The 16,626-nt window shown below is 37.9% G+C and overlaps 2 protein-coding genes across 3 annotated transcripts; both read left to right on the top strand.

The window, feature by feature from the left end:
* The first annotated feature begins 694 nt into the window (after window positions 1-694).
* cct8 (chaperonin containing TCP1, subunit 8 (theta)) lies at window positions 695-5,563 on the top strand. 2 transcript variants are annotated; one of them, XM_056736465.1, is made up of 15 exons: window positions 695-853; window positions 1,530-1,620; window positions 1,702-1,781; window positions 1,893-2,042; window positions 2,217-2,397; window positions 2,583-2,644; window positions 2,726-2,863; window positions 3,072-3,250; window positions 3,613-3,679; window positions 3,774-3,861; window positions 3,959-4,074; window positions 4,178-4,249; window positions 4,330-4,494; window positions 4,576-4,695; window positions 5,311-5,563. In XM_056736465.1, the coding sequence occupies exons 1-15, from the start codon at window positions 794-796 to the stop codon at window positions 5,380-5,382; spliced, it is 1,641 nt and encodes a 546-aa protein (XP_056592443.1). In that variant the 5' UTR covers window positions 695-793; the 3' UTR covers window positions 5,383-5,563. The 2 variants fall into 2 exon arrangements, with proteins under 2 accessions (XP_056592443.1, XP_056592442.1); XM_056736464.1 differs by lacking the exon at window positions 5,311-5,563 and adding an exon at window positions 4,812-5,294.
* Window positions 5,564-7,814: 2,251 nt separating this feature from the next.
* Window positions 7,815-16,277, top strand: tmem135 (transmembrane protein 135). The gene is made up of 15 exons (XM_056737437.1): window positions 7,815-7,973; window positions 9,765-9,892; window positions 10,287-10,379; window positions 10,675-10,708; window positions 10,910-10,975; window positions 11,690-11,736; window positions 11,845-11,886; window positions 12,057-12,224; window positions 12,336-12,405; window positions 12,630-12,797; window positions 12,898-12,961; window positions 13,039-13,115; window positions 13,288-13,386; window positions 14,897-14,964; window positions 15,047-16,277. The coding sequence occupies exons 1-15, from the start codon at window positions 7,833-7,835 to the stop codon at window positions 15,168-15,170; spliced, it is 1,389 nt and encodes a 462-aa protein (XP_056593415.1). The 5' UTR covers window positions 7,815-7,832; the 3' UTR covers window positions 15,171-16,277.
* The last annotated feature ends 349 nt before the right edge of the window (window positions 16,278-16,626 follow it).

Here is a 16,626-nt window from a genome sequence, read left to right as displayed (position 1 = left end):
GACTTTGCATGAGAACAATGTGCATCTCTCCAATCAGCTTTGAGTGACCCAGACATTAACTTGAACAATGCAAAGGTTTTCCATTGATAATAATTTTGTCCTCATTGGTTTATGTCCCTGTCCTTGAGCACCGGAAAGGGTTTATGTTTTTAGAATGAAATATTGCTTTGGCGTCATTCAGACAAGAAATTGCTCAGAACTCGGAAGTCACACATGAATTAATTTAAATAAAGTATCTTACAGAACAAACATGTAGATTTGAACAAGAATAAAATGGTTTACCAATTGTATTAGATTTTATTATAAAGTATTTTTTTACATACATACATAAATATAAAACATATCATAATAAATTATATTTTATGATTAAATTATGATTTTACACAACCCGCGTAATAGCATGTTATGATGTTTAAATATGATTTTTCCCGTCATATTTTTTCAATTCCATTTCAATTAAATTGCTCGGTACACGATAAAAACGCACAACTCCAAAACACGCATATTTTTTCCAGTCACTCATTTATACAATTAAAATGTCACATATATGTACATAATTCTGTTTTCAAATGTTTTTAAAACACAATCCCAAACACAAATGCACAACATGAACATCTCATGGGGTGGGGGTCGATCGACTCACTCGGCGCTCGACTCTTTTCTCCTGTCTCATCCAATCCGTGTATCTGTTCTCTCCACACAGTCACGCCTGTTCTTTCTTAGCTGCTGCATGCTTTCTGAGCGCTGCAGTGTCATCGCAGCCTCAAATTAATATCCACAATATCTGCTCAAAATGGCTCTTCACGTCCCCAAAGCACCGGGCTTTGCTCAGATGTTAAAGGATGGTGCGAAGGTACGGCTGTTGAATAAATGTTTTGATTCTGCTGTGTTATTTCACGGAACACCCAGTAAGTTCTTATAGAGCCTTCTAGAACACGGGCCTTCTGGTCCATGTAACGTTAGTTGCATGTTAAACCCGTTATGAGTTTGTAGTTAACAGAGACATAAGAATTCTTACAGTTCGCAATTATTATTGCGTATTTATAACTAGCCTGACCTGGCTTTTGACGGCAACGTTAAGTGATTTTCGTCAGGAAGGGATGTGTGAATGAAGTTAGCATGTTAGCTGAAGACATGTGCGCCTACCGGCACAGCACTGTTACTGACAGGCAGACATCGTTCATATAACGTCCCACTGCATTGAAAACTTGTCCATTTTATTTGTGTAAAATCGCAGCAAAAATCTTGAAAAAAAAAACTTTGACGCAGATGATAAATCGACAAAAATGAAAGATGCAAGCTGTCCCACAGGGATGGGCAGTTCCCCAATCTGAATCTCTGCTATGTTGATATTTGATTGTGTATATGATTTGAGCGTGTATATTTCATAATATTTGCACAGAATTCTTTCTTTTATCTGAAGAAAGATTAATTGCTCACGAAACAAAAATGCTTTAGTTTTGCTGATGTGATATTTACATGTCTATGTGACTGTCCTAATAACATCCCATTATCCGTTTTTCATTCAGCACTATTCTGGTCTTGAAGAGGCAGTTTACAGAAATATCCAGGCTTGCAAAGAACTAGCACAGACCACAAGAACTGCATATGGGCCCAATGGTAAATCGTACACTTTCTCCCGTTGTAAACTAAATATTTTTGGTGACGACGGTTGATGTTAAAATTGATAATTTTTCACAGGTATGAACAAAATGGTCATCAACCATCTGGAGAAACTCTTCGTCACAAACGACGCTGCCACCATTCTCAGGGAGCTGGAGGTGATCATAATCATTATAAAATCCAGTATTGTCGTCTCATGATGACATGAGTAGGCTTGCATAATTTCCAAAGAGCGTTTCCACCAATAGTGTGTTTCTGTTGTTGTACAGGTTCAGCACCCAGCAGCTAGAATGATTGTGATGGCATCACACATGCAAGAGCAGGAGGTTGGTGATGGGACAAACTTTGTGCTGGTGTTTGCTGGTGCTCTCTTGGAGCTTGCAGAAGAACTGCTGAGGATGGGCCTGTCTGTGTCAGAGGTCAGTAAACAGCAGGTCTACGTAGGAGATGGATGTTTGTATTAAATGTATGCATGATTAATTAATAGCGTCGTTATAAGTATACCTGAGAAGTGCTGCATTATCTTATTTATCTTATTTTCTGTTTCCTGTGTTATGAATGTATAATTTGATGATTGTTGATTGATTATGCAGGTTATTGAGGGATATGAGATGGCATGTAAGAAAACTCTTGAGATTCTGCCTGATTGCGTCTGCTCCTCGGTTAAAAACCTGCACGATCTGGACGAGGCTAAGGCGATGATCCTCTCAGCTGTCATGAGCAAACAGTACGGCAATGAGGATTTCCTGGCCGACCTTATTGCACAAGCTTGCGGTAAAATCTGAATTTTAAATTTTTGCGTTTTCTCACAATCAAAATGTGTTTAGTCAAAGGCTATAGATATTAACGTGGCTTTCTTTGGTTTGTTTTTTTGGATTCATGTAATTAAGTGATGATATTCTTAGGCCTTTTGTGTGTTACTGGCCTTTTTAACAGGATGAATTGTATTTATTTTGTAGTCTCCATCTTCCCTGAGTCCGGCAGTTTCAACGTTGATAATGTCAGAGTGTGCAAGATTTTGGTAAGTATAAAACGTTGAAAATTCCCTGAATATGTGTGTAGTTGTCTGGTGCCCGTCCAGAAATGTTATTTTTCTATGTAGGGTTGTGGTCTGAACTCTTCTACAATGCTTCATGGGATGGTATTTAAGAAGGAGTTGGAGGGAGACGTCACATCAGTCAAAGATGCAAAGATTGCTGTGTTCTCCTGTCCGTTTGACTGCATGGCGACTGAAACAAAGGTATAAAATGCTTATTTAAAAACTATGTAAACAATTCATACTATTTGTATTGTGTTGGCCTTAATATTTGCTTAAATTACTAGCAGATCTTTTGTAATTGACAAATATGGCCCATAGGTTGCACACTGTAACAATAAAATGCATTGTTTTTATTTGCAATATATCTATTTGGTTTCCTTAAATATTGTTTCTATCCAATGTGTCACAGGGTACAGTACTTATTAAGAATGCAGAGGAGCTGATGAATTTCAGTAAAGGAGAGGAGGACCAGATGGAGGCCCAGGTCAAGTCTATCGCTGATTCTGGGGCCACCGTGGTTGTTACTGGGGGCAAAGTTGCTGACATGGCCATTCATTACGCCAACAAGTACAAGCTTATGGTAGTCCGGTGAGTGACATCACTTCCTGTTTGCACTCCCTCTCCATAAACAATTGGTTACTGTTTTTTGTTTTTTACTGTTTGAAAACAGAACATGATGGTCAGGTTTTCGAGGCTTAGATTAAGCCCAGACTATGCCGTTGTAAAATTATCATATTTAATTAGCTTTTATTAAATGCCATTGATGAAAACATTACTGCTGTGCATCTTGAGACAACAATTGTAACGACATATTTTTTGATATGTCAGCCAAATTTATTTTCAGTTAAGACAGCTCAAACTTTCATTGAAGTGTGGTACTGGTAATTGTCTGTGAAACCGGGTAAATATCTGATGTTTATACATGCTCTGTATATATTTTTTTTACTAAGGCTAAATTCAAAATGGGACCTTAGACGACTATGCAAAACTGTAGGAGCCACTGCATTGCCCAGACTAGTAAGTTTGGCTTTTTGTCACCATTTCAGACTATAGTCCTTGGGTAGAATCACTTGACGTCAGTCTCAATGTTGTTTTAATTCTGAATAATCAGACTTCCCCGACCCCAGAGGAGATGGGCCGCTGTGATAGTGTTTACCTGTCAGAGGTTGGAGACACTCAAGTTGTGGTCTTTAAACATGGTGAGACTTTTTTAGAAAATGAGGTTGTTAAATATGTCTTAACAAATATGTAATCCTTTTGGATCCAAACAGCTTACACAGACTTTCTCATTTTTAGATAAAGAGGATGGTGCCATCGCTACTTTGGTGATTCGTGGCTCCACAGACAATCTGATGGATGATATTGAGCGTGCCATTGACGATGGAGTCAACACCTTTAAAGTCCTTGTGAGGGTGAGTCTAAGCTTATTTGAAACTCCTCCCTCGTTCCAAAACCACCTTTACACGATTAATAAAATGTTAGAATATAATGTTAACCAAATTATTTTCTTCTCAGGACAAGCGTCTTTTGCCAGGTGCAGGTGCCACAGAAATCGAACTGGCTAAACACATAACCTCCTATGGAGAGGTAAGAAAGAAACCAACTTTATTATATTTTGTCGCTCTGCTAAACTTGCACCCCGTTTGATAATCTGTTTTCTTCTGTAGTCACGCCCAGGCTTGGAGCAGTACGCCATCAAGAAGTATGCAGAGGCGTTTGAAGTGCTTCCCCGTGCTTTGGCAGAGAATTCTGGTGTGAAGGGAAACGAGCTGATCTCCAAACTGTACGCTGCTCACCACGAGGGTAACAAGAACGCAGGCTTTGACATTGAGGTGAGGCCTCTAAAGTAAAATTTTTCGGTAAACGGTTGACATGGGATGTCAAATAATTGATGAACATTGAACTCTGTTAAGGGAGAGGGACCTGCTGTGAAGGACATGGTGGAGGCTGGTATCTTCGATCCTTATCTGGTCAAAAGCTGGGCCATCAAATTGGCCACAAACGCTGCCATTACAGTCCTCCGTGTGGATCAGGTTAGCCATTTATTGAACATTTATTTGTTTATATTTCTGCAGTTGTCCTTATTACATCAAATTAAGGCACTGGATCAAGATGTTTTCTGGATTATGATGTGATATGTGTATGCCAGATCATAATGGCAAAGCCAGCAGGGGGACCCAAAACCCCCAAACAGCAAGGACACTGGGACAAGGATGATTATGCAGAGGAGCCAGACAAATTTGATACGCATCATTGATAAATAAAAACATAGCAAAGGTGCCCATAAAAATGCCACGGTTTGGAGTGCTTAACCACTGGAGTGATGGAGAGTGTTGCATGAACACTGTGGAAAGTTAACTAGTAATATTGACAATTTGTTTAGATGGTGGTTTTATTTCTAAGATGAGATAGTCTGTTTGCATTTCAATTCTTTAAAAGAGCTTTTGTTGGATTTTGACAGTTTTATCGTAACTAAAGCATTAACACTGCTCACTGTTTGGAGATTTTGGCACGGTTTACTTGCATGCAGCATGCACTAAAATCACTTTTTTTTGTCTCCGAGCACTGCTAACATTGCACCAAATAACAGTTTTAACTGTCTTATGCTTTACGTGTCTGAATATGTCTATCCACATATCTACCCACAGATCATCATGGCCAAGCCAGCTGGAGGACCCAAAGCTCCACAAGGAAAGAAGGACTGGGATGAAGATGAATGATGTCACTAACATGTGTGTTCTTCCATCTGTTCCTTGCTGTCTTAGCTTTTCAAGTGTTGTGTATTTAATATCAAGCCCCATTCTTTTGTATTTTTTTAGAAGAAGCCAATCGTGTTAATGATGTTCATGTTGGCTTTGAGCTGTTTTTTTCCGGTCCCAATAAAAGGCACTTGAGCTGTCAGCTGACTCTTTTCTTTTAAGCAGTCATTATTAATGTAATAAGAATGGTGTTTGGATAATTACATTACCAGAAAGTACTTCAGGGCTCTCAAGCTTTATTAAAAGTTTGGCGGGAGATATGTACATATGTTAGGAGAGGAGCTCCTCAACACCACCTATCAAGGTCAGAAGTTCAGTTTTACTAGTGTTATAATTGACCAACACAAATAAAAATTAGTAAATTTGATCAAATGTAGACAAATTAATCCAAATAAAATATTTTATGTATTATAAAATAATTTATCCAAAATTAAAAAATTGGCCCGAAACGAGTAGTGTACACAGCAAGATTGCTGAATTTGTCAAACTGTGTATAAAACATTAAGTTACTGAATTGTTAATCCGAGTGCTCAACAGATGCGGTCAGAATCAGAAAGAGCTTTATTGCCAAGTATGTTTGCACATACAAGGAATTTGTTTTGGTGACGGGAGCATCCAGTACAGAGAATCAGCAACAACACACAGAGACCATCATACAATACAAAACAGTTGCACAGATGATTTAAAAAAGGGCCTATGGGTATAAAAAATTAAGAAATACAATATAATAAACATAAGAGTAAAGCTATAGAGAGTAAAGTTGTGTGTGTATGTAAATATGTACAAGTAAAAAATAAGAATAGACTACTGTATTAAAACGTATGTGTTATACAGCAAGGTGAAATATAATTTACAGAAAAAGTTGTATAAAAATAGATAGTGTATTATCTTCAGGATATATTTAAAATTGCACTTTATTTTTATTTATATATTATGAGTTAATTGCACGTAAAAAATTGCCGCAAGTTCTTAAAGGTGCATGTAAAAAACCTTTAACTGTTCAAGAGATGGCCTGAGGGCAGAAGCTGTTTTAGTGTCTGGTTGTTTTGGTGCTCAGTGCTCTGTAGTGTCGACCAGACGGCAGCATTGTGAAGAGATGATGGCTTGTATGTGAGAGGTCCAGGGTGATTTTCTGATCCCTTTTCCTCAATATGGATGTATACAATTCTTGGAAGGTGGGCAGTGGAGCACCAATGATCTTCTCAGCAGTCCGAACCGTCCACTGTAGTCTTCTGATGTCTGACTTTGTGGCTGAGCCAAACCAGACAGTGATGGATGTGCAGAGGACAGACTCTATGACTGCTGAGTAAAACTGTTTAAATAGAGTTTGTGGAAGGTTGAACTTCTTCAGCTGATGTAAGAAGTACGACCTCTGCTGGGCTTTTTTAGCAATAGAGCCAATGTGATTGTCCCACTTCAGGTCCTGAGAGATGGTGGTGCCCAAGAACCTGAATGACTCCACTGCTGCCACAGTGCTGTTCATGATGGTGAGAGGGGGGAGTGCAGGGGGGTTTCTCCTGAAATCCACAATCGTCTCCACTGTTTTAAGCGTGTTCAGCTCTAAGTTGTTATGACTGCACCAGACAGACAGCTGGTCAACCTCCTGTCTGTAAGCAGACTCATCACTATCCTGGATGAGGCCAATGAGTGTGGTGAGGTCTGCGATCTTCAGAAGTCTTACAGAAGGGTCCTGGGCAGTGCAGTCATTTGTGTACAGGGAGAAGAGCAGTGGGGAGAGAACGCATCCCTGGGGGGCGCCAGTGCTGATTGTGCGAGTGCTGGATGTGAGTTTCCGCATTCTCACTAATTGTTGCCTGTCTGTCAGAAACCTGGTGATCCACTGACAGATAGAGTCAGGAACAGATAGCTGGGTTAACTTTGTGTGGAGCAGTGATGGGATGATCTGATCTTGAGCTGAAGTCAACAAACAGGGTCCTTACATAGGTCCCTGGTCTATCGAGATGTTTCAGGACAAAATGCAGCCCCATGTTAACTGCATCCTCAACAGACCTGTTTGCTCTGTAGGTCAATAGGAATAATGACAAACTACTAATAACAATAATTATTAATTAATTGATAAAATATTATTAACATCAACCAAAGGCATATTTAAGATGCAAGCAGCGCATGTTTTGGAAGTGCTGTAAAACGGGGATATATGCAACTGGTCACCTTAATGTACTCATCAAAGATTAAACTTTGATACTACTGTTATTTTAAATGTATTACTAACAGATATATTATATATAATTATATTATTTGAAAAATTTTATTATATTACTGTCCTGGCCACGGTCATTTTATAGAGGGGAAACAAAAATCCCGTTATGCGCCCTCAACGGGAGCGCGCGTCATTGCTCCTGAAACCGTGATCACTGGACGCGCGCTCCCGCGGTCAGGCGACGTTAAACATGGCCGCTCTCAGCAAGTCTATACCGCACAGCTGCTATGAGATCGGACACACATGGAGTCCTTCATGTACCGCCTCCACCCTGCAGGTGACAGCCGGAGCTCTGGAGGTCTCCTTCAAGATATATGCACCTCTGTACTTGGTGAGCGTAATCTCGTTCAAATGTTCGTTGTTTAGCGCAAGGTCTGAGTTAGCCAGACAGCTACATGAGAGTCTTGCAACACGGCGCAAAGGGCCCGTAGCGGTTCTGTGCAGACCTATTGGTTTATGACATGAAGTATCGCGAGTGTGGATCCAACGACAGCACAGTTTTCAACTCGATCTCGCGGTACCGTTATGTCATATTAGGCTCCGTCTGCGCAGGCGCCGCATGAAGTCGAATACGCCAAATGTGTTTGTTGTGTATTTACATTAATGTATGTTATAATCCTGTTAGTTTTATGGTGACATCGTGCATGTAGATAGACCCATACAATGCTCTCCTGCTGGATTAAAATTATAAAGCTGTCAAGTAACGTTAGGTCTCCCTTCACGCTTCTTTTTTCTAGCATTAAAACACGTTTTGTATAGATTATGAGGTTAAACGTCACGAAAGGTCGTTGATTATTAACATATGTAATCCGATTAATAGACTGCCTGGTTGGTTTTGCACAATCATTCTCATAAAATCGAAAGTATCCTATTAAAACACCGTTCGCTAGTCAGTCAGATGGGCATTTTGATAAAGCAGAAGTCATAGATAAACGTCAGATCTTTGGTTTGATAAAGATGCCGTTTGTTACACTGATCAAATCAGTTACTAGCTAAAACCATGACAAAACTGCAAAGACCAGCCTGAGCTTCTGCAGGCAAATCATAATAAAAATAAATGTTTAGCAACAACTCATACCGAACTTTATAAGCGATAATATACGGTTTCATATATCTGCATTAACGCAGGGTTAACCGATAAGGATATTTTTCTACTGGCCCAGTCGGACAAGTGATCCGATTTTTACTGGCCCTGCCATAATTTTCACTGGCAACACCACCAAAAACTGTTAGATAGTGTCTAGTTATTTGTTTGTTTGTTTTTACCTGTGTTATCTTAATAAACAAGCGTATGATAGAATAAAAATTAGCCTATAACTCAAACATTTCAGATATTCAGTGAGTAATCAATAGGATCAAGTGATCAAAATATCTGCAATAGCATAGATAAATGTAATAAAGCAAACATACAAATGATCAGTGCATTTCGGGTGTTTTAGATTGGTCTAATTATAGTATTTATCAGAAATGAAATCATGTAAATACTTTACAACAGACTGTTAGTGTTCATAGATCAGACAGGCAGTGTTACATCATTGTCAACTTTGGTTTTATCATTAGTTTCTAAAGCACAGTTTTAGTTGAGCAATGTCTGAATTGTTGCAGTTCTTGCATTATTAGCAGTTAATAATGGCATAATTCTTGCGAAAATTAAATATTGGATCATGGTCTGTCAAGGCTTTGATGGCAATGACCTATTGTACCAGAGAGGGTGATCTGTTATCTAGTCTTGATATAAAGCAACAGCTGTAGTATTTGTGAACTCAGAGTTTGTGTGTATGTATATATTATCACAGAATTGCCAGGTAATCTTTACCCTCTAAAGCGGAGTAATTCACATAAAAACTTTGACCAAATTCAAAAATACAATTTGAATCATTTATTGATGCCAGTTCTGTCATTTTCTTGTTTTTCAAATTATATTGAATTAAAGTACAGCAGGGAAGCATTTGCTTTCAAATCAGTTTTATTTCTGTAGCACGTTTTGTCATTGTGCATGTTTCGCAAAGCATATAAGTACAAAATAAATCGTCCAAACATTTCAGTACTGTGAAGTTAAGAGTTTGTCTGAGGGAATAAATGTCAATATCTTTAACTTCGAAGTTTCAATTGTGTGTTTCAGATCGCAGCCATTTTAAGAAGAAGAAACAAGGATTATTATAAGAAAAGGCTGGTTCCTGAGATCCTTCAGTCCACATCCTTCCTGACTGCAAATGGAGGCCTATACATCGCATTCTTCTGCATTCTTAGGTAAACAAGCGTTTCAGAGAAATGTTTGTTCTGTGTTTTTTTTTGCCACGTGCATAGCCATTCAAACCTGAATTGCAGCAACCTTTGAATCCCTGTCATTATCAAGCGTTTAAAGTCTGCACACAAGAACATTGTGATCTATAAAGAATTGTTCTTAGATGAATGACTCAGATAAAGTTAGATTTATGACTGGTGTCCCGCATGACCGATTGAGGCAATAGAATATAGTTCACTTCAATTTTTCATTGAATTTAATTATCAGACAACAACATTATGTTCAAATGAAAGCATCACTGTTAGATCCGGTCTGCGGTTGTTTATCTTATTCATAAAGGTGTTCTGATTTTAAATGACCACCTTTCTTTGTTTCTTATCTCTTTCTTCTTCTATTCAGGAGGCTTTTGGGACGTTTTTACTCCTGGTCAGCTGGTTTTGGGGCGGCACTGCCTGCCTCATACATCGCCATACTAATAGAGCGTAAAAGCAGGTCAGCCCTGATGTTTTCCTCTTCCATCACTTCTTCTACCTTCTTTAAAAAACAAAGCGTATCCACATTTACAAAGTGAAAATAAGTAATGTGGACCAATGACCAGAAATATAAGATTCCCAAGGAATAATTAAAATGTAAGTCCTGTTTTTTCAATATTAGGTGCACTGTTATAATGCATAACTGTAAATGTGAATGGAGCATCACAAAAACGTAAAGCTCAGACTCATTTACTTTACTGTATATAACTAGTTTATTACTGCTCTTAATAGTGTGCTACTTTGTATTTATACAGGAGAGGACTTCTAACAATTTATATGGCAAACCTGGTAAGGAAATGTAGCATTTTCTATAATTTCGGTTAAGTCATCTTGACAGTTCTTTCATACTTTTTATGACCATTTCCTGGCAGAAGTCAACACATCTGTTATCTGTCACTCATGCTGCTTTTTCTGGAACACTCAGGTCAAAACTGTCTGTTTCCAGCAAAGCAAGGCTGATTTTGATAGTAAGTGCTCTGTCATTTCCAGGCAACGGAGACAATTTTTCGGATGGCTGTCACACGAGGTCTTGTTAAGGCCATGAAGCATGGAGAGGTACTTTCTTTCCAGTTTTTTTTAACTTTATTGCATTATGCTGATCCAAATAAATCTGTTGGCACTATTGATAGAATGGCACTTTATAAAATCGTCAGTTCTGGTCCTTGATTCTGATTTGGTTGAGTTCAAGCCGTTTTAAAATACTCCAATTTATAACTGCTGACCGCATTACATAGCCTTAATATCACTTTATTTACGAAACCTTGCTACACATATTCAATAACCGATTTATAAAAACTGTTGGTTATAAGCAGTGTTGAGCAAGTTATTAGATTTAATGTAAAAATTACTCTCTCCAAAAAGTATTTTATTACTTTTTATTACTCATTGCTTTCTATATACTATCAACCTTGATAAGTTAAGAGATTCAAGGATAGACATAAAACAGCTCTTTTTATTCATTCATATAAATAATAAAACTACATAAAGTAATTATTAACTGACCAAATGTGAGAAATATACATTAAAGCATGCATTTTAAAGTTAGACTTTGAATTTTTATGTCAATTCCACCATTGCACAGACATATACACACAGTATTTAGTTGAATTACTTCAGATGTAATCCCGCTTTAAAAGTAATTAAATTACAGTAACTAATTGCTTAGAAACTAGTAACACCCAACACTGGTTACAAGTGCCATTTATAACAGCTAAGGGGGTTTAAAGCACTAGATTTGGATGATCTTGATGGACCCTTCTTTATTTTTAGATTCTTCTCTTCTGCCTGACCGCATCTCTCTACATGTTTTTCTTCAGGTAAATTGGTCAAGTAATTTTTTTCATAAATATGCTATTAAATATATTAAAACATTAAACGAAAAGGCTTGTATCTGTAGTAAAATTTTTAAGTCTTGTTATCTTCAGATGTAAGGATGGTCTGAATGGCTTTGCTTTCTCTGCCTTAAAGTAAGTGATTTTTATTACAATTCTAGCATCTTGACTCCAATACGTGTGTCTTGTCGCTATTTTTAATTTCATGAGGATTTACTATTAATCCCAAAGCACGACCGCAGACATCCTGTTCAGTGTATTAAAGCTTGTAGTTGCTCTGTTAAAGAAGATTATGTATCCGGCAGATTTATAGTTGGCAAGGAGGAGATTCCTACACACTCTTGCCTGCCTGAGCACACATACCCACAAGGCTCAGAGAGACCGACAACGCCGCTGGATGAGAGCCGAGAACCCACATCTGCCTCTAGGGGGAGCTGCATCAGAGCACTCGCACGCAAACTGTTAGACTCTGTGTAAGTGTGACATACAATATTTGTTGCAGAATAAATTCTTAGTCACACGTGCATGTTGACCTGCTACGTAACGTGTGTGTTTGCATTCATCGTGTGTTTCGTCCCCTTTAGATGCAAACATGGACCGAGGCATAGATGTTGCAAACACTATCAGGACAACTGCATCTCCTACTGTGTTAAAGTAAGAGTTTGAGGCCTTCTACCCTGCTGTCCTTGACACCATTCATCTGTTTGTTCTGAGAGCTTGTGTTTGAAAGAGAAACAAGTCTGATTTGAAAGAGTAAGCGTGTTTCAACAGGGTTAAAGGGGATGCCGGTGCCCTTTGCTCACTACCTAGCTATTGCTGTTTTCTGGAAAGCAGCCTTTGAGACTCTTCTAAGCTTTCGTTGCTTTGTGTTTTTAAAGGGTTTCATCAGGATGTTCAGCGTGGGTTATCTCATTCAATGCTGTTTGAAGGTTCCGTCGACGTTCAGACATGTCTTCACGAAACCTTCTCGCCTGCTCTCGCTGCTATACAACAAAGAGAACTTCCAGCTAGGAGCTTTCCTGGGGTCTTTCGTCAGTATATACAAGGTACCTTATCCGCATTATGACAATCTTCTCTGGAACTTTTAGGAGGTTTTGTTTTTTAAACTTTCTGTTTGAAAGCTGCTTCACTTTCATTTATTGACAGGGCACAAGCTGTTTACTCAGATGGATGCGGAATCTGGACGATGAGCTCCACGCTCTCATCGCAGGTAAATTGTGTTATGGACTTGTATTTGCGGAATTTGCCGTTTAAGGTATTTAAGTTCCTTTTTTTTCCCCTTTTGAGGTTTTCTCGCCGGCACCTCGATGTTCTTCTACAAGAGCACCTCTATCTCCATGTACCTCTTTTCCAAACTTGTGGAGGTAATCATTAACATTTAGTACAAGTTGCATTATATATACACCATTGATAGGATGCATCACACCCACAAACATTAAAAAAGATAGTTACTCAAAAATGGCCACCCCAACCAGTAAAATTACGGTGCCTGGGAAACTTTAGATATGATTGTATCTGTTTATTATGTGTTTTCAGACATTGTATTTCAAAGGGATCGAGGCAGGCAAGTTTCCCTACTTCCCTGAAGCTGACACGATAATCTATGCCATCTCCACCGCCATCTGTTTCCAAGCGGTATGTAAATGATTTTTTTGTGTATCCAAATGCACAGTTTGGATGTCCAAGGGCACTTCAGACCAAAGTACAAAAGATGAAATCTGTTTCAAGCCAAGTGTTGCTTGTGATTCTGTTACAAACTGTAATGATGTTACGAAATGAGAACATTGCCAGTTGCCAATATTTTAACTCTTTCCCCGCCAATGACAAGTTATCTTGTAATTTAAGTGAACAGTGGTTCTCAACCAGGTAGGGCGCAGAGGTTCTGCAGGTGGGGCGTAACCGTTCCCTGCAAATTGACAGAGGGCAATGTTCCGTATGAAGGTGCACGCTTGGGTGGCCACGCTGACTAATTTTAGGTCCTGCGCAGTGGAATTTTAGGCTGCGCACAAAAGCTTAATATCAAATTAGTCAAACATCCACTTAGGAAGCAACAGAAATTACCTCTACATCATCTTAAGAAACAGGTAGATCAAATAAGTATGTTTATTAATATTACGTGTTTATCATTAAATTTCCCCAAACACAGAGGATGCCTATCTGACGAACACATTAAAGCCTTGTACCTGCTTTTCCCCTATCCATGTACTTGACTGCTCCTCTGTCATGCTTAACGTGTAGGACATTTTATTGGGCAATTTAACTGTTGAAATATTGGGATTATAACACCTAGTCCTACCAAACGAATCTGTATTTCAGACTGTAATCTCAGAATAAGCGCAAGTCTCTCTCTCCCCCGACGACTTCAGAGTGCGTGTGAAGGGAGTGGCATGCCGTGTAAATAAAGTGCCTTCTCATATATTTCTGAACTTAGACGTCTGTTTAAAGCTGTTGACAGTTATTAAAGATGTAAAGCCCTATTTTCGACAGGAAAATGACACCATACCGTGTCTGTACTATAAACTGTGAATAAACTCTCGCTTGTGCTCAAATCAATGAAACATGCACTGTTCTCATGATCTGGTAGATTCATGCTTTCGGAATAATTCCCAAAACACTACAAATTTGTAATGGTTTTATGCAAAAAAGTTGATGGTACGTTAATGGAATCATTCATTTCTGTGAAGGCTTCTTTTGGGTTTCTTTTGTTTTTATCAGCAGGGTTGTTACATTTATAATCTGATGTCTTAAGATCATTCTTTCATATACAGGTATTTTCTGCTTCTTTATATATCATTTATATATATAGATATAAACTATTTCTAACATATTTAACCCAGGTTTTTAAATGGGTTTACAAGGGAGACGCGACCATGAAAAGGTTGAGAACCACTGTTAATAAACAATAGATAAACAAAGTATTTAGACACTTCCTGAGCTCTATAGTTAATGAACTACATTCATCAAAAATGAAAACAAATTCTTTCATTGGAAAAAAAAGTCATTTTTATCACTGGTTTGCAGATGCCATGTGACTTGATATTCTGTTTTATTGCTGTGTCATTGATACACTCAAAGTGTCTCTTTAGTATTTGTGGATTTATCCTGTGGATTAAATAACCTTTGTTTGGTAATGTAATCATTTCAGGCTGTTATGGAAATGCAAAATCTGAGACCATCATACTGGAAGTTTCTACTGCGGTTGACAAAGGGCAGGTGTGTATAAGTGGCAAAACATGAAAGGTATGTGTAAGTGTGTATTCTTGATTTTCAGCAAGATATTGATTTCTTTCTTTAGGTTTGCTCTTATGAACAGAAAAGTTCTCGATACTTTTGGGACCCAAGCTTCCAGAAACTTCCATGACTTCACGCCTAAACTCGATCCTAGATATGTGATGTGTCCCGTGGACATGGACCTATAGCTGGGCTGACAGACAAGATGACATGTCTTTCCATAGACCAAGATGTACACAAAGACACAGAAAGCTCTCTTTCTCGATCTTGCACAAGATCCCCCTTTACTTCATTCTCTCGCCTCACAAATCTTGTTTTGAAGTATAAGTGTAAAGGCAGATGGTATGTAGGTATGTTTACTTTACAATGATGTAAATCTCAGACATTTGTAATGTAATTATCACTGGCTGGATGTGACATCTGTGTGTGTACATCAGTTTAAGCGAAGATGATTTGACCTTTATAGGAAAATGTTTTGTGGTACTAAATAGATTCTAGATGGGATCTCACCTGTACAATAATTTTACCAGTAGGCTTCTAAAATAAAAAAAATGTTTATTTTGAATTAGGAAATATTCAGACAGCTGTCTAATACCTCAGAAGACTTGGATGCTGTATGAGTTCGGTTCGTATTCATTTCAGACCCTTATATTTGGTGATCAAAAATAATATATAAGAGTATGCGGGTTAAGCCATGTGAAGAGATCTTACTGACATGCTTGTTGTGTATGATCTCTTCTTTTTTAGTATACAGTAGCACTATATTAAAGTATACCCTATGGCCCGGTTTCACAGACACGGCTTAGCTTAAGCCAGGACATTTACGTCGCTTTCATAAAAATGCCTTAGAAGAATACATTACTGGTCTGCATCTTTAGACAAAACAATGGCACTGATATATTTGAAGATATTTCTGGGCAAGTTATATAATTATTAGTCTAGGACTAGACTTAAGCCTTGTCTGCGAAACTGAGCCTATAAGCATAAGCTTAGTAGGACAAGAAAAAGGTTGTTGGAATAAAACTCAACTATTGTTATCCACCTTTTAGTGTAGACCTAATATTCAGAAATTCTTTTTGGGCTGAAAGCAGATTAACACTCAATGTAATGGCCTTTGGCAGTCGTTCTCAGTAGCAGACCTTATTTTTTAAATTGGCAATAATAATAGTGTAAAATCTCACAATGTAATCAGAGTATTGCTGTGTATTTGAAAATGTAATTTATGTAAAAAGTAAAAGCTGTATGTCTTTGTTTATATGAAGGCAAAAGCTTTATATTAAAAAAAACGAGACATATTTGTCACGTGTGTCTGGTGATTCATGAATTCTCGCCTTCTTGCCAAAGTTTATGCAAAATAAAAGTGAATAACATTCCTAAAAAAAAGTTGACAGCCAAATAAATACGATGAATATTTCCATTTCAGAAAAAAATACATTTGATATTTTATCTATTTTAAATAGATTACAGGATTGATTTTGAAAATGTTCAGTAAACATCTTAACTGGATTTTTTCTGTTTAATATTATTTATAGTTTGTGGGCTATTTCTTAAAGGTGTTTTAAATCGTTTGACCCGAATTGATAAAAAAATATATTTTGTATTAATATTGGATAGATTTTTAGCATAAAGTAGTGATGTTAAAAC

The sequence above is a fragment of the Triplophysa dalaica genome, chromosome 22, assembly GCF_015846415.1.
Source record: "Triplophysa dalaica isolate WHDGS20190420 chromosome 22, ASM1584641v1, whole genome shotgun sequence".
NCBI classification, from domain to species: domain Eukaryota; kingdom Metazoa; phylum Chordata; class Actinopteri; order Cypriniformes; family Nemacheilidae; genus Triplophysa; species Triplophysa dalaica.
Note: the sequence above shows the minus strand (reverse complement) of the source record. Positions and strands in the feature narration are given on the sequence as shown.